Genomic DNA, 27,248 nt, shown 5'->3' with positions numbered 1-27,248 from the left:
GTTGTCCCTGAGGACCAAGCAGGGACAATTCAGGACATGGCCTGAGACAGCCAGATAGATGCCTCCCAGCACACGCAGGGTGGGCTCTCGATGCAGAGAGGCCTGGGTCCCAATCCTGGCTCTGATCCGACCAGCCTTGGGAATGGGCTGCGGGAATCAGGCAGACCATGACGCGTATTCCTGCACGGTGTCATGCCTGGTGAGGGGGGTGGGGGAGGTTCCTGGTGGCACGGCGGGTTAAGCATCAGGCAGCTAACTGCAGGTCAGTGCTGCATACCCACTAGCTGCTCCGGGGGAGAAATCCTAGACCACCGGCTCCTGTGGAAACTCTGCCTGGGAAACGCAGGGGAGCCTCTTTGCTCTGTCCCTGCGGGCTCCTGGGAGTCCGAGTGACCGGTTGACAGAGGGCCTGACTGTGGTCATTTTGTTTGGCAGGAGCTCCTGGGTAGTGACGGAGCACTCCTGGTGATGCAAGGTTTCTGTGCTGGGCTGCGATCCACAGGGTCAGCAGTTTGAAACCACCTGCTGCTCCAAGGGAACATTCTATTCCGATAAAGAGCTACAGTCTCAGAAACCTGTCCTATAGGGTCACTATGAGCCACATTGACTCGATGGCAGTGAGTCTGTTTTTGCTTGGATTTATTGATCTTTTTTATGATGAAAGGCTTACATACTTGGGCACTCCCTGGTTGGTGGATGTGTTAAGTCCACTTAGAGCCACTTTGAAAGAAAGGCCTGGCGATCTACCACTGGATACCCCAGTGCAATGCAGACATCGGGGTGGTCATGAGTCGGATCAAGTCAGCAGCAGTGGGTTCTCAAAGCTGCAGCCTGGCCTGTCTGCTTGGTGGAGAGGGTCGGGGTTCCTGAGGCCAGTCAAGGAACCTGGGTCTGTTCCAGGGGTAGACACAACCCACTGCTACTAATGCACTATTGACTCACAGGGACCCTAGAGAGGTCTTCCCAGCTGTAAATCTCTCCAGGAGCAGAGAGCCTCCATGTCCTCCTGCAGAGCACCTGGTGAGTTTGAACTGCTGGCCTTGTGGTTAGCAGCCCAATGCTTACCTGCTCACCACCAGGGCTCTTCTCCCAGGAATGCAGCCCCCCTAAAGCTGGCTGGCAGGTGGCTTATCCTTGACAGTTCCATGCTATTCCAACGAAAGCCCCTCAAAGCCGCCGTTGGCAGCACCATGTTGGCGATCTCCCCAGCCCTTAACGACTTAATCTGTAGACACTGCCCTGCACCCTGCACACGGCCCCCAAACCCCTCCAATGCACGGGCTCCCTGCTCGGACCCACACGGGAAAGAGAGGTTGTTGCACACCCACCTAGTCCACATTCCATACACAGCCCAGTCCTGCATGGATGGAGAACTGTGTGTTCCAGTCTTGAAAGAGACGCATGGGAAGCTGCACGTGTGCTAGAAACACACCAGCCCATCCTGCATGCATGTGTGCGCGCGCATACACACACAGCAGGAAGGAGAAATGACCGGTGAAATCCAAGTGACCAAGGGCTTCCCCTAGTGTGGTTAAGTGCTGGTGTGAGCCCTGCAGAGGGCCCTAACAATTCGTGGATTTTGCCAACAAAGACATCCCATTCCGTTCCCTGTCTCATGACCACTCCTACTGAGGCCGAGCAGTGGACCCCCATCAGTCTGGGTGTTGGCACCCAGCTCTGGCCCCTCCTCGTCTGAGCATGTGGCCTGCCCAGAGCCACCACGCCCACTCTCCTAATGCAAAGCTGCTTTCAGAGCAGCACAGGTGACAGGAGAGTCAGGGCCTCTGCTCCCCGTCCCCCCAGGCTCCCTGCTTGTGACTGGGTCCTGTCGAGTCCGGTCCAGCTCAAGGAAATGCCCTGTGAAATGATTAGGGACGTTGTCAACTAGAAGCTCCTGGGAGAAGACAGAGGTCGACCTGTCAATCTGATGACGGCTCCTTGAGGGTGTGGCCTTTTGTATAAGAGAGAGACCGCGCAAAGGTGGTCTCTTGTTGGCCCTTAGCCTTCCGCTGGAGGTGGATCCTGCACCTGGTTCACCGATTTCCTGTTGTGCTGCCTGCCAATCCCAGGAGCCATCAGTGGACTATCAACGGTGGATTTATTTGCCTCTGCTTCCAACAGCCTGTGCCCCCTGGCCTCATGCATGACCTTGCAGTTAGCAGCCCACGGTCTAACCCCCTAGGCTGCCAAAAAACCCCACCCAAACTCACAGACATTGAGTCAGTTCCAACTCCTAGGGCAGGGTAGAACTGCCTCTGTGGGTTTCTGAGGCTGTACATTTGTACAGGCGTAGACAGCCTCATCCTCCTGAAGAACAGCTGGTGGCTTTGAATCACTGAACTTATCCTGAAGTGCTCCTGTTAAGACCCTCTGAAGCAGAACTGCCAGGCATGCCGGTAAGAAGTTCTCTGCACTGATTGGTGGCTTCTACGTGGGGCAACCTGGGCAGCTATGAAATGGAATTGACTCCCTGGCAGTAAGTTTGGTTGAGGGGAGCCACAGTGACCCTGGGGCTGGCCTCTGCCATGGATTTCAGAAGAGCTGGAGAGAGGGAGCTTCTAGATACAGCAGCCGGTGCCCTCTGGGCTGTGGGCTGGGCCAAAGCCCAGTGAAGAAGGCAGGTGGTGGGTGGTGAAGGAGTGGGGGCAGGGGTGAACCTGGCATTCACAGGCATGGCACCAGGAGAAAGTTGCTAGTTCTGACCTCTGTCACCTCTACTGCCGCACAGCCCCACGCCTGCCCCGGGGGTCTAAGCACAAAGGACAGAGACATTCACGATCTAATTTGTTAGGCAGCCACCTTCCAGGGAGAGGGGGTGAGGGAGAGTACGGGAGAAAAGGGAAAAAAAAAAATCCCATTATCTTTATCTGCACCTCCCATCAGGAGCAGGGTGAATGCAGACTGGGGAGCCAGCTGCCGCACACGCTTTATATTTCACTCCGAGACAGTGTATCTTTTTATTGCATACAGGAATTACTTATTTGAAAAAAATATATCCTTTTCCGCATGGCTTGAGAGGCAGGTGGGGGGGTGGGGGGGCTGAGTTCCGGAGGCTATTGAGAGAACATTTGCATTAAACCAAGGCATCTCTGGAGGTCTCAGGCAGTGGCGAGGAGGAGGGGGGTAGGGTGGGGCGCGTAGATGCCATCTCATGTGATGGGGAACTGGTGGCATGCGCTGCCTCCTTGCTGTGTGACTGCGGCTGTATGCTGGGCCTCTCTGTGCAGAGGAGCTACGCAGCACCAATGAAGGGGCTCAGGGAGGAAGCCAAGGCGGCCTGGTGCCGGTGGAGAAGGCACGTGCCTTCTGCTGCTGGGACCAGGGAGGAGGGCTGTTCCAAGCCCTCTTGGCGCAGAGAAGCCCTTTGCCCGGCCCGTGGCTTGCCGCAGGGCAGGCCCCTCTGAAATGGCTATGGTGGTGTTCAGAGCTGAAAACAGAGGGATGGTGGAAAAGAGGAAGATGCTCCGGGCGATGGGCAGACAGCGCAGCGGCTGCAACATCAGCCGCAAGCACAGCCCTGGCTGGGAGGAAGGCGTGGGGCTGGGCTGTTTCATTCTGCGGTGCAGGTGCGTGGGGTCCTGGGAGCCCGAAGGGCATGGGGCCTGAAGCTAGTGGAAGTAGTTGGCTGCTCCTCCAGAGGGAGGTGCCTGTGGGCACCATGCTGGGGGAGCTCCTGAAGGCCACCTGCCCCTTTGGCATCTTCCTGCCCCTGGGTTCCAGCAGACTGCACGGAAAGGACCGCCTAGCTTCACCGCTGGTCCTTCTCGTGGTTTGCCAAAAAGCAGTGGCCTGTTCTGAGTTGCGGTGGCCCGTGTGTATCAGAGCAGAACAGTCTCTCAGCGCTTTGGGAAGCAGCCCTTTCATGCGAGGTCCTTCTGGAGAGACTGTGTGATGGTCAGGGAGCATGGCAACTAGACACACGTGGGTATAGAGAGGGGCGGAGCCCATCCTATCCATGGCATCACAGCCCGGTGCCATCTGCTTGGTGTCATAAAGAGAGAGACCGAGCAAAGCGGAGTCCTCTTTGGAACCTTTGTCCTCTGCCAGAGCTGGCGCTTGTGTCTGGTTCCCGATCTCTTCTTGTGTGGCCTCCGCTTTCAATAGCCACCAGTGGATTCATCCCCACTGTGGATTCACTCAGCCGACACTGGACCTCTGCCTCCACCGGCCTGTGCTCCCTGCCACCACTCCTTCCTCGCCCTCCTTCCTGCTCATCTGCTTCCGCTCAGGAGAGGCCTGACTTGCTCCAGCCTGGACTTACTTACTTCTATAATTGTGTGCGAGCCATGTCTTGATATAAATCGCTTTCTATGTGCAAAACATACAAGCGTCACTGCTTTTTGTTTGTTTGTTTCTCGAAAGAGAAGCAAAACTAACGCAGCCTCAAAGGTCCCACCTTCAGTTAACAGCTGAGCTTGTGGGCTGTTCGCAGCCCCGGGGACTCCCTTGGTGAGTTAATACCTGGAAATGTCTGACGGAGGGGCTCATGGGGTGATACTCCTAAAGGAGTAATGGGCAGAAGTGTTGGGAGGGGCTGCCTGAGTCTCTGGGGAGGACTGACTGAAGGCCGGCATGAGTTGAGGGCCCACCTTTTCTGGACACAGGTTGAGGACTGGCTCTGTGTCGGCTTCCTTGGGAGCTGGCTGGGATAGGAGTCCCTGCTCTGATGGCAGTGGGTATTAGGAGGTGATCTGTGCCCAGTGCCCGCAACCGGATGGGGAAGAGAGGCCTGGGGAGGGATGACGGTGCCCTTTATATTTCCATTCAGCATGAACTAACTTTTGATAATCATCACACCTCACTCTAGAAACTTCTCTGTGGGCTTTGCTGTCCATGCCCACAGGATGGGAAGCCTGCCCTGCCTCTCCTGTCTGAGAGGCTGAGTGGATCGGGGGCTGGAGAAGCATTGGATCTCTGAGGTCACCCCATCTTATTGAGACCCTGGCTGCTTTGGGACGGGAAGCAGGGCTTTCTGTACGCAACTCCTGCACCCCCCCCCCCCATTTAGAACAAAGGCAGAGGGTCCTCCGGGGGGTTAGGAGGAATCTTCTCAGGGGCTCAGCATAGCCCCTTCCCCGGGACACAGAGGGGCTTTGAAGTCTGAGCTGTCTGCTCTAGCGGCTTCTCCCCTCTGCCTGTCCCTGCTTGCAGGCCTGACTCCCCAGGGGCGACCACACGACCCCCCTTAGTCATGTGAGGGGAGTTGTCGTTGTTAGCTGCCATCAAGTCGGTTCCAACTCACGGTGACCCTATGTGCCACAGAATGAAGCCCTGCCCGATCCTGCACCATCCTATCCATCAGGATCTCGCTGTTGCAGCCGCTGTGTAAACCCATCTCCTTGACTGTCTTTCATTTTCCATCCGATCTTCTGCCTTCCCCGGTGTGCTATCCTTGACCGATGACTGGCCCCTTCTGACAACACGACATATCCCGAATACGCGAGACAACATCTCTCCACCGTCACTTCTAAGGAGCATCCTGGCTACACTGCTATGACACATTCATTTGTTCTTCTGGAAGCCCGCCATGCTCTGGGTACACTTGGCAAACACTGTAATGCAAACACCTCAATTCTTCTTAGAAATTCCCTATTCATTAAATAACTGTACCCTAAACACTGGTCAACATTCAGCCATTTCAAGAGGTAGCATTATAATCAAGGACCAATGATCCTGAAGGAGGAAGTCCAAGTTGCACTGGACATTAGGAAAAAAAACAAGACTCCAGGAATTGTCAGACTACCCAATGAAATGCTTCAACAAGCTGATGACGCACTCACTGGTCTGTGCCAAGAAATCTGGCATACGTAGGGGGCAACTGGGAAATGCCCTGGCTTAGGGAGGGGCACCCTGGTCTTCAGAGTGACATCCTTGTTCTATGACATGTCACAGAGGTCTCATGTGGCAGATGTACCCAAGGCAATATGTCCTTTAATTGCTTGGTTGATGCTCCCATGAGCAATGACCCTGGATCAAAACAAAAGGAAAATTTCGACAGCTTCAATATTTCCTCTATTGAGCATGACATTGTCTATCGGTCCAGTTGTGAGGGTTTCCATTGGCTTGACATTAAGTTGTAAGGCACACTGAGGCTGCAGGACTTGATCTTCATCAGCAACTGTTTCAAGTCCTGCCCATTCTCAGCAAGCAAGGCTCAGCCACCGGTGTCCAGCAGGTGGTCAGTCCGTCTGCTGCCAAGTCCTGATGCTGTGTTCTTCTCCATGGAGTCCAGCTCTTCCGATCATTTGCTCACCATACAGATAGAATAAGTACGGAGAGAGGACCCGACCCTGTCTCACACCTCTCTTGATTTTCACACCAGGAAGTATCCCCTGTGCTGATGACACAACTGCCTCTTGGTCGGTGTGTGGCTTCCACATGAGCACGCTGAAGTGTTCTGGAACCCCCACTCTTCCAAAGGCTGTCCATAGTTTGTCATGATCCACACAGTCAAATGCCTTTGCATATCAAGAAAACACAAGGAAACCTCTTTCTGGTGTTCTCTGCTTTCAGCCAAGATCCAGCTGACATCAGCCACGATGTCTCTTATTAGAGGTACTCTTCTGAACCCAGCTTGAATTTCTGGCAGCTCCCTGTCCGCGTACTGCCGCAGCTGGCGTTTAATTTCTTCAACAACATTTTACTTGCATGTGATAGTAATGATATTTTTCACTAATGTCTGCATTTTGTTGGTTTGGGATGGGCACAAAGATGGCACTCTTACAGCCGGTTGGCCAGGTAGCTGTTTTTCAAATTTCTTGGCACAGACGGGTGAGGGCTTCATCAGCTTGTTGAAACATTTCAGTTGGTAGTCTGTCAATTCTTAGTCTTGCTTTTTGCTAATTCTTCAGGGCAGCTTGGACCTCTTCCTTCCTTGGTTATAATGCTACCTCCCGAAATGGCTGGATCTTGACCGGTTGTTCTTGGAACGGTTACTCTGTGTCTTTCCCATCTTTTGATGCTCCTTGCATCGCTCAATATTTTGCTCAGAGCATCTTTTTACGATTGTAACTCAAAGCCTGAATTATTTTCTCAGTTCTTTCACCTTGAGATCTGCTGAACCTGTTTTTCCTCTTTGATTTTCTAACTCCAGGTCTTTGCACATTTCATTATAATGCTTTTCTTCGTCTTCTCCGGCTGCCCTTTGAGATTTCCTACTCAGCTCTTTCCTTCCATTTGTTTTAGCCAGTCTCCATTCAAGAGCAAGTCTCGGAGTCTCTTCAGACGTCCACTGTGACCTTTCATTTTCTTTCTTGCCTTTTCTATCACCTTTTGCTTTCTTGATGCAGGGTGTTGTCAGTGCCCTCCCACGACTCCTTGGGTCTTCTGTCCTTAGTGCCCAATACGTCCACTCTCCTGTTGAGATCTCAACATTTAAGGGGGATGTACTCGAGGTCACATTTTGGCTCTTGTGGACTTTAAAAATTTTTCTTCATCTTCAACCTGACCTTACATACCAGCAACTTGATGGTGTTCCACAGTTAGCCCCCGACCTCATGTGACTGCTAAGATTGAGTTGCTCCATTATCTCTTTCCAAAGATGTAGTCTATACAATTCTTGTGTATTCTATCTGCTGAGTCCATGTACCAACCACTTACGTTGTTAAAAAAAAGTTATCGTTAGCGTACAAGTCATTGATTTGTACAATTCTGTCATGCGACCACCAGCTTCATGTCTGTCACCAGGATATTTTCAGCTACTGTCCCGTCCTCTTTGTTTCACACCTTTGCATTCCAGTTGCCAATAATTATCAATGTGTCTTGATGGCCTGTTTGATCAATTGCGGGCTGAAGTCGTTGATAGGATTCTTCGATTTCTTCCTCATTAGCTTTCGTGGTTGCTGCATAAATTTGAATAATAGTTGTATGAACTGGACTTCCTCGAAGGTGGACAGAGAGCACCCTATCACAGACAGCACTGTACTTTAAGACAGATCGTGACATGTTCTCTTTGACGAGGAAGATGACATCATTCCTCTTGAATTGGTCATTCTAGCAGAGTAAACCATATGACCGTCACTTGTCCATCTCAGCTCACTAATGGTCCCGGATAACAGTTCACTCCATTTTTGATGACTTCCAACTTTGCTAAAATCATACTTTTGGACAATGCACATTCTGATTGTTAATGGGTTTTTCGAAGCTGTTGATTCTCATTGTGAGTCTTAGCCCTTCAGCAAATGAAGGCCCTCAATGCTTTACTCCATCCACATCATCGTGTTGGACTCCATTTGAGGAGGCAGCTCTTGCCCAGTCGTATTTAGAAGTCGGAAGAAGTCCTGGTGATCCAATTCCCCAAACTCAGCCCCTGACAACCTTAGGGAGCACAGCTCCACTCTGATGCGCAAGGGGTAGCCTTGCATGAAGTCAACTTGGAGGCAACTGGTTTGGGTTTGGAGGTTATCCACTCGCTGTGCTTTGGGGTCGGGGTGGGGGTGGGGTTGTTGGTACGTGCATGGCAACAGACTCAGGATTCTAGCACTGGGCACCCAGGGGTACACTTGCCTTCCTAGCCACCCCTTACTTTTACATGAACCCAGACGCCTACAGCTGGAAGGGAGCTTGTGTCCCCATCTCGATTCTACAGCCTCCGTGCTTGGCCTCAGTGCAAGACCTGGAGCCTGGAGCCTGGAGCCTGGAGCCTGGAGCCTGGAGCCTGGAGCCTGGAGCCAGGCCACCTCAGTTGGGGGAAGGGCACATCTGTGAGCAGAGTTTCCTGATCCGGAGGGTCTGGGGGCATCAGGACATGGCTGGTAGTGGGAAGACATGGGCATGTGCTCTGGCTCAGAGCCAGCAGAGAGGCCCATCTGTCCAGCTTGGCCCGACCCAGCCAGTTCAGAGGCCAGAGGATCCTCCCACTCCTGTGGGGCTGAGACTCTCCAGGCACACACACATGCACACACCCAGACGCCTTCTCTCGGTGCCCCACCCGTACAGACCTGTTTCCCCGGCAACCTCTCCCCACCATCCATCACAGCAGCGCTGAGGTCCGTGGTACCTGTGAGGGCCAGGCGCTGCAGTGACAGGCCTCACCTACTTCCCACCATCCTCTCCACTCGGGGTGAGGAAACAGACACAGAGGTTAAGGAACTGGATGGAAGCCCCACAATAAGCACTAACAACTCTTTGGCACCAACAACTCACACCCAGGTGTGAGCCACCTCTCCAGGCTGTGCCAGCCCACTCCCTGGCCTCCTCAGAGCCCCTCTGGGACTCCCCAGGGCGATGTCCTGATGCAAAGTGACCTTGTTTGTGGGCTAAGCCATCTATCCATGGAACAGTCCAGTCACATGTCACCCTACCCCCACAGGCGATAACAGCTCATTGGCACTGACCTCGGTGACTGACCCAGACCCAGGTGCCTCCGTGGTCAGCTGAAATGATTGACAAAGAACTTCATCCAGGGACAGCCTGGGGAACAAGAGGCAGTGGGAGATGGCGGCCCCTCCAGGCTAGACGTCATACCTTCACTCCATCTCTCCACTGCTCAAGGACCCCCGCCAGGGCCGCCGCTCTGTAACCATCTCTGACCAAGTCCACGCAGGCCTAAGGGCAAGCCCCACGGGCTCCAGGCGGATCCTGCATGGCCCCCTAGCCCGTAGCTCCACAATCTGCATCCCAGCTTTGCACTGCTCCGAGGGGGAGGTGAGGAGGTGCATGGGCGGGGAGCCCACTCACCCAGGTCCATGTCTGCCGCCTTGGGCCGGTGGGAGCAGGGCACATTCTTGAAGATGGCATCCAGGATCTTCTCCTTGACCTGGGTGATGGTGTCACAGTTGAGGATCTTCACAGGGACCTCGGGGCTGTTGACGTTGTCTGGGTTGACACAGCTCAGGACCTATAGGGTGGGCGGAGGGAGGGGACAGGGGTGAGGGTGGGGAGGTCAGCAGGGAGAACTCTGCAGTTCTTTTGTGTGTGTGTGGTTATTTATTTTATTCTTTTTAAAAAATTAATCATTTTATTGGGGGCTCATACAACTCTTATCACAATCCATCCATTCATCCATTGTGTCGAGCGCATTTGTACATTTGTTGCCATCATCAGTCTCAAAACAGTTTCTTTCTACTTGAACCTTGGGTCTCAGCTCCTCATTTTTAACCCTCCTGCCCTCCCGAACCCTGGATAATTTAGAAATTGTTGTTATTTTTTTCATGTCTTACACTGTCTGATATCTACTCTGTAGTTCTTCCATCCTGAATGACCCCTCCTTCCAGAGTGGTCTGGGGAGGGGCACGGTGACCCAGACGCCACCAAACCCACTGTCCTGACAGGCATGGCCTTGGGTCTGAACCAATACCCTAACTGTCTGCAGGGAATGGAGGTGCAGGGGTGGGTGAGGGTCTGCAGCCAGTGTGCGTGGTGCTCAGGACCCAGCCCGGGTGTATTACCCGGCTGTCTCAAACACACAGACTCCGAGCACATGAGAACCTGGCCCTATAAACCACCCTTTTTGTGGGGCTTCCAGGGTGACCAGTGGTGGGAGAATCTACAAGAAGATTAGCATGGTCGCTAGAAAGATAACCAGGCATGCCCTTTGAAAGGCTGACTCCAGGCACCTTTCCAAGCTCTGGGGAAACCTGATCTCTTGTACAGGGGACCAGGCCGCTGCCAGTTTTAGGTCTCCACGTCTCTTTTTAGAACCCACAAACAACAAAAACACAAACTCCACTGCCATCAAGGCAAGTCCAACTCATAGCAGCAGGGCAGAGGTGCCCCCGTGGGTTTCTGAGACTGTAACTTTCTACAGCAGCAGAAAGCCCCGTCTTCCTCCTGAGAAGCGGTTGGTGGTTTCAAACTGCTGACCTTGCCGTTAGCAGTCCAGCAAGTAACCACTGCAGCCCCAGGGCGCCGAAGGATGGAGAAACGGTGGTACCATTTTGACGATGAACACAACTCAAGCGGTCGGAAGGCGGAGGCTTCTCATGTTGAGTTACACCTGAGTGAGGCTGGCCTCCGGAGACCAGGCATTAGGTCACTTGTCTCACCTGGTCTCCCCAGCAAGGCAGCACTGGGATCAGGTCTGTCCCATGAGGCCCCGGGGGCCAGGGAAGGCCTCCTAGACAGTACATTTTAAGAGTGTCCAATGAACGCTGGAAGGAGACATCTGTACTTTAGAAAACCCTGGGCCCTCTCCGGGAGACCGAGATGGTGTCAAGGGTTAATGCGTTCAGTTGCTCCTTGAGAGGCTGGAGGTTCGAGCCCACCCAGGGGCACCTTGGAAGAAAGGGCTGGGGATCAGCTTTGGGTAAATGGGGCTGCTCAGTGGGGATTGATTTGGCAGTCAATGGCGGGGGTCTTTCCAAGAGTTCCCTTCTGGGCTTCTTTCTGGATTGAAGAGGCTATGCGGGGCCTAGTGGATCATGGGGGAGAGAGGTGGGTGGTGGGGTGCAGGAATAAGCTAGGGCAGGGCTCCCTCTGCCCCTGTTGCTTGGGCTTCTGAGTCTCCTAGCTGAACTCTCTCTGCCCTGGAACCCTCCCAGTTGCCAAGTCTGGTTTGCAGGCCAGACAGCAGCCCCCTCGTCTGCCCCATGGGGTAGCAATTAGGACCCCGGCCCCAACACCTGCCTTTCATTAGAGGCAAGACGGCTTCGATCTCAACGGGGGGGTGGGGGTGGGGGTGGCGGGGGGAGGCATGCTCGTTCCATTCAGAAGAAAAAGACTGAAGTTCCTTACATCGCTAAGAACAAACTCTCACCCTGAACATGTCCCAGATGGAGACGGTGGAAGGGGCCCTGGACCGGGCATTCTCTCTGAGTGTCCACTCCCTGCCCCGCCCCTCCTCCCACCAGCCTCCAAAAGCCTGTCCTTCCTGAGTGCAGTGATGGAGTCCAGCCCCCCAAGGGACAGCAGGGCCCTTTCTGACCTTCCTCCTGCAAGCCATCAGCAGGCAGGGGCTGAGTCAGCTGGGAGATGCCAATGGCCTGGGTGTGGCCTCCAGGCTGGTTTACTGCCCTGGGAGACTCACAGTGGCCTAGAGAGGGGGCTTCAAGGATGCGGAGGCCCCACAGAAAGATGGGCTGCCTCTGTCCCACTCCACACGGCGGGACACACACTGTCTGTCACCTCACCGTCCTGGGCTGATTTCTGAGCAGCCTGCCTGGGGCTGACCCCACCAGGGCCTCCTGCCAGGCCTCTGGCATGCCAGTGATCGGAGGCCACTTGGGGGTCTTGTTAGGCTGCAGACTCAGCCAGGTAGGGCCTGAGACTATGCACTGACTCTATGGGCCGAGCTGGTCCTAGATGGAGTGCTAACTAGATAGCTAAGAGGTGAGGTGCCTGGACTATCGAGTTACCCGCTCTGCACCCCTGAAGCCCTCTGAGCAGGCACCCCTTGCCCAGGCCAAGGTGACCATCAGTTCCAGGCTTCCCCAGACATCACCCAACCCCACCACGCCCGGCTCTTGATTTCAACCCACAGTTTTTCGGGTCCTGTGAGCCTGTCTTCCACCGAGTCCCTTTCTCCCTTTCTGTCCTCTGGGACCAGGCTGGGGTGGGGGTGGGGGGCCCAGGGGTGTCCCCACCCTCCCTGTGGGCAGGCCCTTTCCCAGACTCCAAGGGCCCTGGGGCTGGCTAACCTCCCTGCAGCCACTGCTTCTCGGGGCAGCAAGGCTGCCCATCCCACGACTCTCCTCCATCCAGTCCCCAGCCCCTCTCAGCCGGGGCCCCGGGGTTCCAGGAGGCAGGCTCAGCGTGCCAACAACAGCCCGGCCTCAGGAAGGAGGAGGCTGCGATCTGGTACGGAGCTTCATTGCGCAGCCTGGTGTCTGACTGATGCTGTGTTGGGAAGCCACTGAGCAGAGGCAAAGAAAGGGAGCGGAGAGGGGACGAGGCTGGCCGGAGAGGGCTCAAAGAGAGTTCTGTCCAGGGCTCTACTTTGTGAAGGTCTTCTCTCTGTCTCCCTCTGTGCACACTCTGCTGCTCCAAGTCCTCATCAGAGCCCACGCCTGGGGGGTCTGCAAAGACGCCCACAGGGCTGCCAGGGTCTCTGATACCAGGGTGCAGGCAAGGGACAGTGACCTCTGGGCAGGGACATCTCCCCAGCTGGCCTCGGGCGCTGAGCCTCAGTCTGCTCACCAGGTTGGAGGTCATGGGAGACACGACACTGCCCGCTGCCTGATAGCCTCTTAGAAAGCCATCCCATTTCCACCTGGGGAGGAAAACCTTCTCTTTCCGTGGCTGCCTCTCCAGCCTCCACTCCTGGGGTCACCACCCAGCACCCCCATACCTGTCTCTCACTGGCTTTCCTCATTCCCTCCTCCCACCTCCTCTCCTCTCTCTCGGTGGGCGAGGACTCTCCCCAGAGCAGGTGGCCAGTGGACATCCTCGGAGGGAATTGGGGGCAGCTGAGTGGGGGCGGTGTGAGCAGCACTGAGAATGCTTACCGTGTTACCCCCAGATGCTTCTTATCTCATCCCACCTGCTCAGCAACTTGTGAAGCAGCCCCCCGTTCTTGAAAGTTCTAGCACAATCCCCATCTTTCAGATAAGGAAACGCACGCACACAGAGATGAGGGACCTAGTCCTGGTGGGCCAGTCTCCTGAAGCCCGGCTTGAAGCTGCTCGGGCTCCCGCGGGGCCCCTGCTGGATGGTCACTTACTGTAGGGCTCATGTGGCGACACAGGGGACCGGTTGGAGCTTAGCTGTTGTTGCTGTGAGATACCACGGAGTCACTTTCGACACCTCATGTGGCCCACGTGTGGCAGAAGGCCACACTGCAAGGCCACACGCCGTCCTCCCCAACTGGAGAGGACTTTGAGCTTGGGAAACGTATCTGTTTTTGTCCCATGCCCACCCCTGCCGAGTGCTCATTCTCCACGGCAGAGGGGGAAACTGAAGTCCAGGGCGCCCCAGCCAGCAGTCAGCCGATGACCGGGCATCTGGCCCCACCAGTCAGGCCGACGCCCAGGGTCACAGTACTCTGAGGAAGGGTTGCTTGGGTCTGTGAGTCCGCAGATCTAGATGCCCAGATCCAGAAGACGCCTGCAGAGACCTGTACCAGTGGATGGTCGCCTGGCTGGACCCATTTAAGTGACACAGCCTGTCCACAGCTCTCTGTCCCTGTCCGGGGCCCCAGCCCTCCAGGTGCAGCGGGGTGGCTGGGAAGGGACTTACCAGGGTCTTGTAGTCAATCTGCTGTCGGATGAGCTTGTCCTCGCTCAGGGAGTAGCGGGCCTCGCCGGTGATGGCGTCGATGGGCCCCTTCTCCATCTGCTGCTTGATGGCGCAGAACAGGGAGAAGAGCGGCTCCCCAGCGCACTCCTGGTGGCACAGTCGAGAGGGGACACGCTGGGTGCCTCCAGGGGTCCCAGACCTTCCACCTGGAGCTGCTGCAAGCCCTTCTTCTGTCTCCTACACCCGGTGCTTCTCTCCAGCTCTCCCATCCTGGTATCATCTCCCAGCCCACCAGGCCCCGTTTCCGTCGCCCATCCCCACCTCCTTTGAGCCCCATCTCTGCCTCCTCTGGGACCCTTGCCTACCTCCTCTGAGCACCATCCCCAGGCTGAGGTCAGCCTGCTGAGGGGAAAACTCCAGGGGAAACTGGGGACTAACTGGGAGCAGATGTTCCCCAAACCCTATGCCTGCCTTTGTGCTGGGGCTGGGGGCATAAAGGGAGAGGAGGGAGTGGGCAGGGGATCAAAGGTTACTGTGTTTAAAAGGTGGGGGTGAGAGCCTCTAGGAGGCTCGAGCTGTCCCCCAACTGGGGAAAACCTGCCTTGAGGCACAGCCTAGAGGCTGGTCTTTGCAGTGAGGCCCGGGGCTCTATTTCCGGCAGGAGTTGTAAGAGGCTACCGGGGAGATTATGGCATGGTTAGGAGGTGGGGTGCCGAGGCAGCACCCCGGATCCAGCCCTACCTTCAGGAACTTGTAGAGCAGGAAGGTGAACCAATTGGTCAGCATCTTCTCGGCCACAGACTCAGTCCTGTTGGTGGTCCCGAGAACGCAGGCAATGAGAAAAACAGGTGGTGAGCTCCCTGGCCAGGCAGGCCAGGGGAGAGGCTGGGCTGGGTCCTGGATGCCCCTCAGTGACCTGACAAGCTCTCTGCCCAGAGCTGGGAGGTGTGGGGGGCGGAGGGGGAAACACTTTCAGGCCAGCTCTGCCCACAAAGCCAAGCGCTCTGCCCACAAAGCCGAGCGCTCGGGGCCCCCTGTGGCTGCTAAGCATGGGACAGCAGCTCCTGAAGCAGACCAAGGACGGCATTTAAGTCTATTTGCTCTGAGCTCTTCTAAATGTAAAGTGTTACCTGTGGCTCATCAAAATAAAGCCACTGCCCTGGAGTTGGTTCCAAGTCACAGCGAGGTGGGGACACCGGCCAAGGGGCAAACAAAACAAAACAAAATTCACTGCTATTGAGTGGAGATCAACTCATATTCACCCTACAGGACAAGGTGGAACTGCCCCTGGAGGTTTCGAAGATTGCGAACTTTTTACAAGAGTGTAAAACTTCACCTTTCTCCCTTGGAGCAGTTGGTGGTGTCGAACTGCTGACCTTATGGATCAAGGCCCAACAGGTAACTATGATGTCACCCGGCTCCTGCAGGCCAGATAAGGCCCTTAAACTCACCAAGACCAGTTGACATCACACGGCTCACCAAAGAGAAGCAGTTCCAGCCATCACCTTGGGAAGGAGTTTATTGAATATTTGCCCAGCATGGCCCACAAGTGATGTTATGAATCTCCAAATGGCCCTGGGCAAAGATAGTTCTGCACCTTTGTTCTACAGCTTTTGCAAGACTCTAAGTCTCCACAGGAGTAGACAGCCTCATCTTTCTCCTGGGGAGGGGCTGGTTGGTTTGAACCCAGCTTGCCACCAGAGATCTCTGATGATGGTGAAACAAACAAGGACAAAACTGCCACTCAGAGCCACCTTGGGGTCAGAGTAGAATTGCCCCTTTGAGTTTCTGAGATTGCAGCCACCATAGGGGATCAGGCAGCCTAGCAGAGCTTCACGGAGTCCTGGGCTGGCGGAATACAGCTACCGTGCTTGGCTGCTAACCAGAGGTTTGACGCTCAGTCCACCCCAGAGGACCTCCGAAGAAAGGCCGGGCGACCTACATCCTCAAACCAGCCACTGAAAGCCCTTTGGCGTCACCGTGAATGGAACTGACTCCATGGTAAGTGGTAAGATCCCTTTATCGGGCAAGTGTGTTCCTTGAAGCAGAGAAGACTGCCAACTGGGGAGACACGAATTTGGCATTGGACAGAAAGAAAAATACTAAGAGAAGTGGGTTGTGGTTTAAAAAAAAAAAAGGACTCTCAGCAAGGACTCCCAGGACCACCAGAGACACCCCCTCCCCCAATGCTCCCACCCCCCAAGGCAGATACCCAGTCCATCCCAAGGGACGACAATAGGTTTCAAAAGCTGTTGTCTGCAATGTTGCGAAGGGGTTTTGTTTGCAAAGTTAGGAAGTTCCTCCTGGAGTCTAACGTGACTCTTTCATGCCACAGCCCAAGCCCGTTTACGCCTATTCTTTGGAAGCAAGCCAAGGACCCTGTGGATAGCAACCACTTAGAGAAAACAAACCACACTCAGCTGGCACTAGTGTGCAGCCAGCTCCAGAGAGGGACCTCCCCATCCAGGTGTGAGGGGGATGCGCTGTAAGGTGCAGCTGCCAGAAAACACACAGAGCTGAAGCCCCTAGGCAGCTGGGCAGCTGCCAGCCCAGGAGGATGCTGGGAGGGGAGCGGAGGAGTCTTGGGAGGCACGGGGAGCTGGGGGCAAGAGGAAGCCAAGGAGATGGAGGAGAGGGGGCACCTAGGAGAGAGGGGAATCGAAAACAAGGGGAGGATCTCACAGACACGGCGCGAGACCACGACGGGAAATTGTCGGTGGGAGCTCTGCCAGGCGGTGGCAACCCTAGAATTATGCCGGTGGGTGGCTGCGTGGTGAAAATAAAACAAAAATCAAAACCATCTACCTTGCTGTTCCCGGAGCCGTGGGATGGCTTCTATGTGCGGCAGCTTTTTGCAGCTGCGCTGGTGAATGCCCAGGGCACCCAGAAAAGACCCGGGATAAACACATGGAGAGACCATACCATGTCCTGGGTCAACCCGAGCCCGGGGCCCTGCCTGCAGCCTAGACACCCAGGGTGGACATGGAGCAGGCAGAAAGCGGCAGTCAGTGTGGGGCCAGGTGGAGTACTGGCTGGGATGATTCCCCTGGGGACACCTGGAGCGCACTGAGCACCCAGCATTCCAACAGGGGCAGGGATGGAGCCAGAGGCTTGAGGGGCTGGTGGGACCGAGCGTGAGGATCACCCAGCTGGCAGCAGGTGCCAGGAAATACTGCTGGGTGGCATGGGGCACCTTGTATAGAACTCAGGGCTTTGATTCAGTCGGGGGCTAGACTGGGGCTGCCCCAGGTTCCTCTTCCAGGCTTCCCGGGAAATCGCCCGATTCTGTCTCTGACATTCCGCACTGCTCCCCAGCTCCCTGAAATGCTGTCTTCCTCCAGATACTCTGAGCATCCTGGGATGGTGGGGTGACGGGGTGAAGGGGGTGGGGACCTCTGTCCTAGTTCCAGGTCTGATCTAGGTACGTCCAGGGATGGTCTAAAGGTGACCAGATGTCCCGCTTTTGGCGCGACAGTCCCGATTTTTAACAATTTTTCCCGCAACCCGCAGCATGTTTTTAAAATCCCGATTTTTTGAAAGAATGCACGACAAGCTAGGGTCTACAGTTTTCGGCTGCCATGTGGCTATTTCGCCAGGATATGAATTTTATCAATGGTGTCCTGCTTTACCAATGTTAAAATCTGGTCACCAGAATACTGCCATCGCGTCAAAAGTGAGTCACAGCGACACTCCGGGGCAGGGTGGGGCTGCCCCTGTGAGTTTCTGAGACTCACTCACTGAGTAGAAAGCCCGAGGAGCAGCTGGTGGTTTCAAACCACAGACCTTGTGGATCACGGTGCAACACATATCCACTCTGCCACCAGGGCTCCTGGTGGGGGGAACGGCATGGTGGAAAGGGCCCAAAGCACAGGGAGGGAAGTGGGTGGAGGTTTGGGGGAGGCGTGGGCAGAAGAAGGCAGGGGTGATGGAGACCCTGGGTCCCTGGCCAGTGGATGGCACCAAACTCCCCAGGAGCCCTCCTGGCAGACCAGGCACAACCCGGTGCCGTGCAGTCAGGGCGCCCCCACCAGTAATTGAGCAGAGCAGGGCTCCGCCAGGGCTTTCCGGGGCTGGTTTTGCAGGGAAACGATCGTCAGGCCTTGCTTCCCAAGCGCTCTCCATGGGCCTGAGCCACCAACCCGGTGGTTAGCAGCCGAGCACGTGGCCCGCGGGCCCGCCCCACCCTCTCCCTGCGCATGCGCAGGGCGTCTGCTTGGACCCCTGGCCCGCTCACCTGCGGAGCAGCAGCTTCGGGTGGTTCTTGCTCTCCAGGTTCTTGTCGATGAGGTCGGCCAGCAGCTGCTTGAGCACGTCGGTGGCGTACTCCAGCTTGCTCTGCAGCACGGTCATGATGAGCGAGGCCACGTTGCCGCGGTCGCGCATGGAGAAGCTGCGCTGGGACTCCAGCGTGCGGATGAAGGACAGCAGGAAGCCCTTGTTGTTGATGAGCTGCGCAAAGAGCTTCAGGCCCTTCTCCACGCGCTCCTGCCGGTAGCCGGGGGCCTGTGGGGGAGGCACGGGGGAGAGGTGGGGGAGCTGGCTGCCACCGTGCCCTCCCCACGGGCGGACCTGTGCCCACGCTGGCGCCCCGTCCCTGGCCAATACCACCCAGCCCTTCCCTGGAGCCAGCCGTGGTGCCAAGTGCCTCACTTCTGTATCTCAGTCACGGGGTGGATCCTTCCCTCGTTCAGGCACAGAGAGGCTGACCCTTGTTGGCACGGGATCAGGGATGCTGGGATTGGAACCCTTTCTGGGGGATTTAGGCCGGGTCATCCTCACAGAACCCTGAGGAACGCCAGGACTTACTTCCTGAGTGACCAACGCTGCCCCTCCCCAGTCCCCAGGGATGAGTTAATGCCCAGTGGCCTCAGGGACAGGACTCCTGGGTTCCACTTGGGCTGTGGCATTTCCACACGGTGCCACCTTGGGCAAGTCACTTTACTTCTCTGGGGGTGGGGGGAGATTGCGCACATTTGTGCCCCTGCAACAGGGGGAACCGGGAAGCTGACTGTCTCTAGGTCTGCCATTCACAGGGACACTTTCGGGGACCCTGCTCCACCAGGGAGAGGGCAGGGAGACTGGTGTATCTGGGGGTGCCATCAGAGAACAGCAGTGGAGTGGAGGGACAGCAGAGTGACAGGGCTCAGCACTGAGCATGGGGTGGGGCAGCACAGGAATTCTAAACTCAGGCTTGCTGATCCAAAGACCCTGCCCTTTCTACCAGAGCTCAGCCTGCGCGAGTCTGCTGAACCCTCCCCTCCAGCTGCAGCTGGGGGGGGCAGGCCTGGGGGGAAGATGGGTGCTGGGGGCCAATCTTGGCTCCGCCTTCTCCCTGTGCAACATGCAGTCCATTCTGGACAGCGGGGCTGGGGCCCCAGGAAGCGGGGTTTTAGCAAAGCCACCTGCAGGCCAGCGGTGTTCCCTTTGAGACTCAGATGCCCAACAAGTCAGTGCAGGACAACCTGAGACCTCCCGTGACCTCCGGCCTCCAGCCTTGGCTGAGCCAGAAGAAGCATGACTTCATCCTAAGGTTTTAGGAACCTCCCCAGGTGCTGATGAGCTGGTGCTGACCCACAGTGACCTCCTGCTTAGCAAGACGGAACACTGCCTGGTCCTGTGCTGTCCTCACACTGGTTCCTGTTGCTGCAGCCACTGTGTCTGTCCATCTCCTGGAGGGTCTTCCTTGTTTCCGCTGCCCCTCCACTTGACCAAGCATGATGCCCTTCTCCAGGGACTGTCCTCGCCTGACAACATGTCCAGTGTTAAGTGAGGCACGATCTCGATGACTTGACTCTTTAAGGGGTTGGCAGCACACACTTAAACAGCAGTGGGCTGTGACCTGGCCATCCCACCCCACCCTCCAGCGGTGGCTTTGTGCAGACCCCCTTAGTTTCCATGCCCTGGGGGGCAGAGGGCAGGCACGAGGATCTCTCTGCTCTGTAAAGAGGAGACCCAGCCACAGGAAATCTGGTGAAGCCACGCCAGAGAGTAAATCTCATGCCTTGGGGTGCCAAAGAGTGGCTGAGATGGTGAGTAAGGGATGGGGGATTTTCAATATGCTTGGACTTGGCTGCAGAGTGACTGCTGGCTGCTCCATGCCTGACACCTGGATTTGCCCAGAGGGTAGCCTCCTTGGCCATAGGACCCCTCCTTCCTCACCCCCTCATTTTACCCCCTCAGCCAACCAGCTGACAGGCATGCTTGTGGCCCAAAGGATTGTGAACTGCACCTTGAGACCAGTCAGCAGCTTCCTGAGAAGGTGACCAGACTCAGAAATCCCACAGGGATTCCTTGTGCCTCTGGTGGCAACGAGCAGGTGGAAAAACAATATTCCCTCTATCCAAGCCGGATCTCACCTTGCTGTTAGCTGCCCTGTGTGTGTGTGTGTGGGGGGGGGGGGGCTGAATCACAGAGACCCCCTGTCCCAGCCTCACAAAGATTAGGGTGCCTCGGGCTATTATTGTCCTCAGACTTCCATTGGCTGACTCTTGGGAGATAGATCACCAGGCCTTTCTTCCTGGTCTATCTTAGCTTGATAGACCCTGAAACCTGTTCCCTCAACTCTCCACTGATAAGCAGGTGAGGTACACTGGTGGGGAACAGGCACGCCTTCCCCCAGGGGAGTGGGGGGGGCTCATCTCTGGCCTGGAATGTGTGGAGAGATTTCTTCCACCAGAGAGCCACCACTGCCTCTGGACCCTCACACAGCCTCAGGCTAGTATGGGAAGGTTAAGAGCTGATTTCTGTCTGCAAGCAATTAATTGGCAAGCCTGCTGGAAATAAGAACGCTGCTTTGAGCGGCTGGAGCCAGCATCTGCAGGTGACAGCCAGTCGGTCACCTCTTGGGAAATGGATAAGGCTGATGGTTACTGCCTTTGGGAGCAGGGGGCTGGGATCAGATGCCCCATCCCCAACCTGTCCTCCCCTGCTGATAATGGGGACGAAAATAAAGGCAACCCCAGGTGCAGGGTGGTTTTAAGCTATGAGATGTGGAATGTCCACAAGAACGAACATGACGTGATGTATAGCGCCATTGCAAGGGTGCAAGGGGGCATGGCACATGGGCCACTGGGCAAGGGTGTGCGTCCAAGGGGACATCCGGTGGGAGGTGGCTGTCCCCTGCTCGAAGGTGCTCGGGCTGGTCTATAGGGAACGGTCTTGGCAAATCCCATTTAAAAGTCAAATCCTTCCAGGAGATCTACTTGGGCTAGGGATGGGCTTGTGAAAGAGGGTAGATATCTTGAGACGATCACCCTCCCAAAGTCTCATGTTGATTTTTCTCTACCAAGCCCTCGGCCCAAGGGGATGTCAAAACAAGGTCCCTTCCTAAATCCTCAATGAGGTGAGTGAGCACGGTGGCTGTGACGAGGGGCTCAAACAGAGTGACACTTGTTAGTGGGGAGGGGGGCATGGGACTGGGCAGGGTTTTCCTTCTCCTTTCACTGAGCCAGAGCACCCCGCTGGTACTACCAACCAGAACAAGCACAGGCCTGCCGGGTTCGCCTCACCAAGGAGCACAGACACCCATGGAGCTCTCCCAGGTCCGAAGTACGTGAGGCAGTCTCACCATCCTTGCCTCCAGGGAGCATTCTGGCTGTCCTTCACTATTCCAGGCGCGTCCCCTATGTGCCGGGTGCTCTGCAGGAAGCTGGACGTGAGGCCCAGTCCCCGACCCTCAGCACGGTCTCCATAAACTGTGCCACACACACACTCACTCTCTCTCTCACACACCTACACAACTGCCTTCTCCTCCCATCACTGCCACCTCACTGTCACCAGGAATGTCACCCTCCTTCACAGACTGGTCACCTGGTACTTTGAAGTACCTGAGGAGGAGCCAGAGAATGGATAAAAGGGAAAGACAAAGGAGAACGGTGAGAGGTGAGGACGAACCAGGAGGGTGAGGCCAGGCAAGGGACAGCCAGAAGTGCTGTCACAGAGCGCTGTGAGGTGCACACAGGATGCATGTACAGACACACGCTCACATGTTCACATGCATGTGTGTGCATATGCGCCATATACAGATACATGCATGTATGTTAGTCCGGGTTGACTAAAGAAACTGTCTCTGCTACACATTCCTGTTGACAAGCCACATGGAGCTATGCTGATGGAGCCAGAGCCCTGGAGCAGGAGGAGCCTGAGATGCTTCCACTGCCAGGCCTGTGGGCAGGCTGAAATGCTTGCTAGGTGACTCCCTGGATCCACTTATTGAGTGGAAGTGAAAGAAATGCAGCAATAAAGAGACGGGTAGCGTTTGGCCCGTGACATCCAGTGACCTGGTTCACAGGGACTAGAGGAGAAGACAAGAGCAGATTGACTGGTCTGAAGTTTATGACCTAGTCAGGGGGCTAGGGTTGTTGAGAATTTGTGACGGGGCTCATGGTTGAAAGGCAGGGCAGCCAATGGGCACCCTGGTGAGGCTGAGTGAGGCAGCCCACATTGAGTTGACCAGAACTCAACCAGATGAAGACAACATTTTTGAGTCTGTGAACTGGTGCATCTTGCTGTCCTCATTTGACTTTACCTATAGACGCAGACTCACAAGGTTCCAGCTGGAATGAAGATTGTTCACATCAGAGAATATGACTGTCTCCCTAGATTTGTTTCTCTAGCCTACCCGGACTAACAAACATAAGAACACATGTGCACGTGTCAGCTATGTGTCCCACATGTGCATACATGTGTACATGTGTGTATACATGTACAAGGAGGCTTCAAATGTTCATGGATAAATGAAAAAAACAGATTATGGAATTTCCCCACAAACTCTTCAAAGACCTCATGGGAGATTTGTACAGCTATGTATGCACATAAACATATGTATGTGTGCTCTATGTACAGATTTAAGGGAAAATATTCGTGGAATATCATTATCTTGTCATTTCCATTTTTCATGAATTTTTGAAGCCTCCTTGTACATGTACATATATGTGAATGTATGAGATAGGTAGACAAATGTACACATGTATCAATGCATGTATCTATAGTTGTACACATATGGGATACATACAGCCGTGTATGTGCACATGTGTGTGTACATGCATGAATATGAGGCATAAGTCACTATGGGTACACATGTATGAGTGCGTGCATGTATATGATATGTATAGATCGGCACACACATCATACATGTGTGGCTAAAAGATTGTTTTTGGTCACCATCAGCTGGGAACCTGGGTGGCCTGGCTCATAGAAGCCCACACACTTGCGTGCTCACTTTGCTCACAACTCAGCATGAGAGAGCTGCGGCCATCCCAGGGGACCTGCTTTGTGCATGCTGAAGCACATGGCTGCCCTTCCTCGGGACAGCTCATGTTGTCACCCTCGGGGCCAGTCCTGGGCAGGGGCTGCCTTTATTTCAGGGCTTGGGGCCTCACAATCCATCTCATTCTTATTGTCGGGCAGCCTACTGAGAGCCCCAGGAAGGCCGCTGCCGTGGCAGCCCGCAGTCCAGTGGTGTGGCGGGGGGTGCGGGCTCTGCCTTCTCTGCGGTGAGTCCCCAGGCAACAACCAAACATCTCTGTGTGTCCACTCTGCAGACATGGTGGGACTTCGAGGGACCAGGGGCTGTGTGGTCACCTCTTTGCCTCACTTCGGCGGGCCATTTCCTCTCGCTCATCTCTATAAAAGGTTCCAATACCTTCTAGTACCAAGTGTACCCTACACGGGGCCCAGTAACGAAGTTGGATGATGCCCAGGACAAAATGTTGGAGAGGAGTGGTCCCCACAGGTCAGAAGGCCATGCCTCTATCCCTCATGTGGCCCATGTGTTTACCCAGTGACACCTATGTGGAGAGAGCCGCTCTGTCATGGTTTCCTGAATGAAGCTGCAGGGACCCATGTGCTGGCCAGATTTCCTTCCTGGAAGTGTTTATTGGGGGCAAGGGCTCCCATCCCACTCGTGACCTGCTGCGACCAGGTCCCCACTTCTCACCTCTGCCCCTCAGGCCACAGTGCTTACATAGGAATGGAGAGTTTGGGGGAGCTTCCTGCATCAGCTCTTAGGCTCCCCCAGGTTTGGCCCTCCCTCCCCCAGAAGGCTGAGCAGGTGCCAGCAAGCAGGGGGGCCTGAGTAGGTGGCATCTGCCCCCACCCCCACCCCCGCCTCCTGCCCATACAAAGGGTGGCCAGTTATCACTCTAGCACCCTTGGCTGGTCTTACCTCAAGATCCCGGAGCACGGGGTGGTCCTCAATTCCCGGGAAGAGCACCCGCATGGTGTAGGTCCGGTAGTCCAGAAAGGGGATCCCTGCACCATCCAAGTCGCTGGTCAGCTCATGGATGTCTGTCTGCAGCTCAGCAAATGCTGCGGTGAGAGGGCAGGAGGGCACTGCCGCAGGAGTCCCTGAGCTGTCCCCTGTCGGGGCTCAGGCCCCTCCCTGGGGCCCTGAGGTGTGAGCAGCATGCAGGGATAATGGGGGTGTGTCTGGTTGGCATGGGGCCGGGATACCGCCCACAGCTTAGAATGAAACCCTTCTCAAGGGTGGACGGGAGGACCAGAGTTGCTCCTTGGCTCACGATGAGGGGCTGGGAACTTCAAAAGGTACTTGGGGTGGGGAATCGGTAGGAGTAGCTGTGGGTGGAGGGGCTGCCCCCTCCCCTTGTCAACTAAAGTCCTGGTTCAGGCTGGGTTTTCCCCATTTCCTCCGTTTCTGAGGAGGAAAGATGCTGAGGTTCAGTGGGCTAACGGAGGCCTCCCGTGGTGCACACACACCAGACCCCCACCCAAGTGTCCGGGGTGCCTGCACTGCCTTCTGCGTGGCCCGCCCGGAGCTCTGTCCTGCAGGAGGGGATTGCTGCTTGTGGAGTCGGCTAGGGTCTCCCATGGACACGGAGCCCAAGACACACTGAGCCCAGGGCCAGCCCAGGGGACAGCCATACTTCTTTCTCCTCACAAGTGCGTACATATGCACAGGTGCACACCTATGCACATTGGTGCACACATCCTCACATGGACCCACACATGCTCACTATGGGTGAAAACATACAAGGGCGCACACATGCTCACACAGGTGCTCACATGGTACACACATGCTCACACAGGTGCACACATGTTCACACGGATGCACACATGCTCACACGGGCACACGCAGACACAATCAGGATGGTTCAGTACACCTCGGCAAAGAACATCCAGTGGCATGTACCAGACACCGACTCTCCCAGTTATATTCCCAGGGCAAGTATGCATACTTGGTGGGCTCAGAGAGCGTCCCAGGCCCAATGTGGCCCTGGGTCCTGGGCAAACCAGCCCCAGCCCAGTGGGCTGTGTGGGCCGCTGGCCCAGGAAATGGTCGCTGCCCAGGCCACCCTTCTTCATGAGTCTGTATCCCACCCTCAGTGCTGGCTTCAGGCCTGGACTGGGACATCAATGTGCTTACTTGTGAAAACAAAAGTGGGGGGACCTCTTGCATTGGTGACAGGGGATAGACAGTCCCCACGGTTCCATGGTCCCTGCAAACCCCCCTCTGCCCTGGGTGCCAGTGTGAGGCTCCAGGTGGGTAAACCTGCTGTACCCAGTTGTGGCAGCACTCACACCGAAGTGTGAACATGTGTGCAAAAGGGTCTGCAAGCCTTTCTGATGTGGACTGTCCCCAAAGTCCTGGGGAGCATTTGCATATGGGGGGTTGCTGCCTATAGCATTAGCTTAGGTCTCTAGAGGAACAAGGAGCCCAAGACACCACTGGACCCATTTGGAATTAGGTGACCAAGGGGGTGGACAGGGCAGAGCAGTTATTGCAGCCCAGTGTGTGTGTGTATATAACTGTGAGAGCATTTGTATAATGTGCACAACTGTATATGTATGTATATGTGTGCAGCTATGCATATGACTAAATGTGCATACATGTGAGTATGTATTGAATATAAATGTGTGTACACCAGTATTTTGTATGTGTATGAATGCTTGTGTATGTGTGCATACACAGACATGAATGTGTGAGTATGTATACGATTGCGTGTATGGATATGTGTCCGTCTGTGTGCATATGTAGGTCAGTGTATGGATAATGTATATGCACACATGTGCATGGATGCATATATAAATGTGTGTGCATGTGTGAGCATGGATGTGTGTGTGAGCACCTGTGAGTATGAATGTGTGTACACACATGAGTGGTGCTGTGGGCAATGTGTTTGTGAAGGTACAAACAGGAGTGTGTAAGCACAAGTGTGTGTGTAAGTGTGCATACACACCAGTGTGTGGCTATTTCATGTCAGGTTGGTATAGGCCCCCACTCTGCCTCTTCTTAGCACTGTGGGGCGCCCTCCAGGCCAGCCCAAAGGTCCCCCAGAAGCCACCTGACTTCGCCCATCCCTCCCATACTGCGCTGGACCCCGTCCACCCCATCCTAGGCTGCCCACCCCCACCACCCCCATCCTGCTCTGTGAGCCTCCAGGTCCCTGCCATGCCATGCCAGGCCCTCCCTCCCAGCCACCCCCGCCCCCAATCCTCAGGACATCCTGAGGACCTCTGTGCTCCCATGCCCACCCCCAGCTGGTGCTAGGCGGCGGCAGGAGAGGGCAGCTGGCTTCCTGCATGCGCAGCGTTCCGGGAAGCCACTGAGCGCCTCCAACATTCAACGTGGCGCACCTGCGGCACCGAAAGGAGATTCTAATCGCTACGCTCAATTAGAGAAAGAGTACACTGCGAAGGAAAAATTAAGAAGCGTAAATATAATAAAAGGCCGTCATTAACAGTCCCGCAAGGCGGATGCTGGGTTGACAGCAGAGGGAGGCAAAACGGCACCAACAGATCCACTCCGCTGCAGCCCGCGGTCCGCTTCCGGGGGCTGGACTGGATGGGGCCCTGGCGACTGACCCACAGACGTCGCCTGTCCTTGGCAGAAGCGGGGCAGACACTGTGCTCCGTGGTCGGTAGGAATTCTAAAGCACCAGTTTGGGGCTTCCTTCTGAAGCTCACCCCCTTTTTCAGGAAGGAGGGTCTCCCATGGCCCCCCAGTCGGGATGCCAGGCCTGGGGGCATCAGGGGAGTGCGGTTACCCTTGGAGTAAGGTGAGGGCGGCTGTGGGGAGAGGAGTCTGAGCAGCAGGGAACGTGCTGGATCAAAGCCGGGAGGACTCTGACTATAGTTAGAGCCCCGGGGACAGAACACACAGCTCAGCCCCCACCCCC

The 27,248-nt window shown here is 55.5% G+C and overlaps 1 protein-coding gene across 1 annotated transcript in view; it reads right to left on the bottom strand.

Annotated features, from left to right (window-relative positions):
- Positions 1–27,248, bottom strand: part of PLXNA4 (plexin A4) — a 387,926-nt gene that overhangs the window by 19,696 nt on the left and 340,982 nt on the right. The window contains exons 19-23 of the mRNA XM_045288925.1: positions 24,278–24,420; positions 18,347–18,615; positions 14,854–14,920; positions 14,113–14,259; positions 9,679–9,838 (exon numbers count right to left, since the gene is read on the bottom strand). Of these exons, the coding sequence (XP_045144860.1) occupies positions 9,679–9,838; positions 14,113–14,259; positions 14,854–14,920; positions 18,347–18,615; positions 24,278–24,420 (786 nt within the window). The remainder of the gene's footprint in view (positions 1–9,678; positions 9,839–14,112; positions 14,260–14,853; positions 14,921–18,346; positions 18,616–24,277; positions 24,421–27,248) is intronic.

Source organism: Echinops telfairi, unplaced genomic scaffold (assembly GCF_000313985.2).
Source record: "Echinops telfairi isolate 266 unplaced genomic scaffold, ASM31398v2 ScPeMD7_23;HRSCAF=83, whole genome shotgun sequence".
NCBI lineage: Eukaryota > Metazoa > Chordata > Mammalia > Afrosoricida > Tenrecidae > Echinops > Echinops telfairi.
Note: the sequence above shows the minus strand (reverse complement) of the source record. Positions and strands in the feature narration are given on the sequence as shown.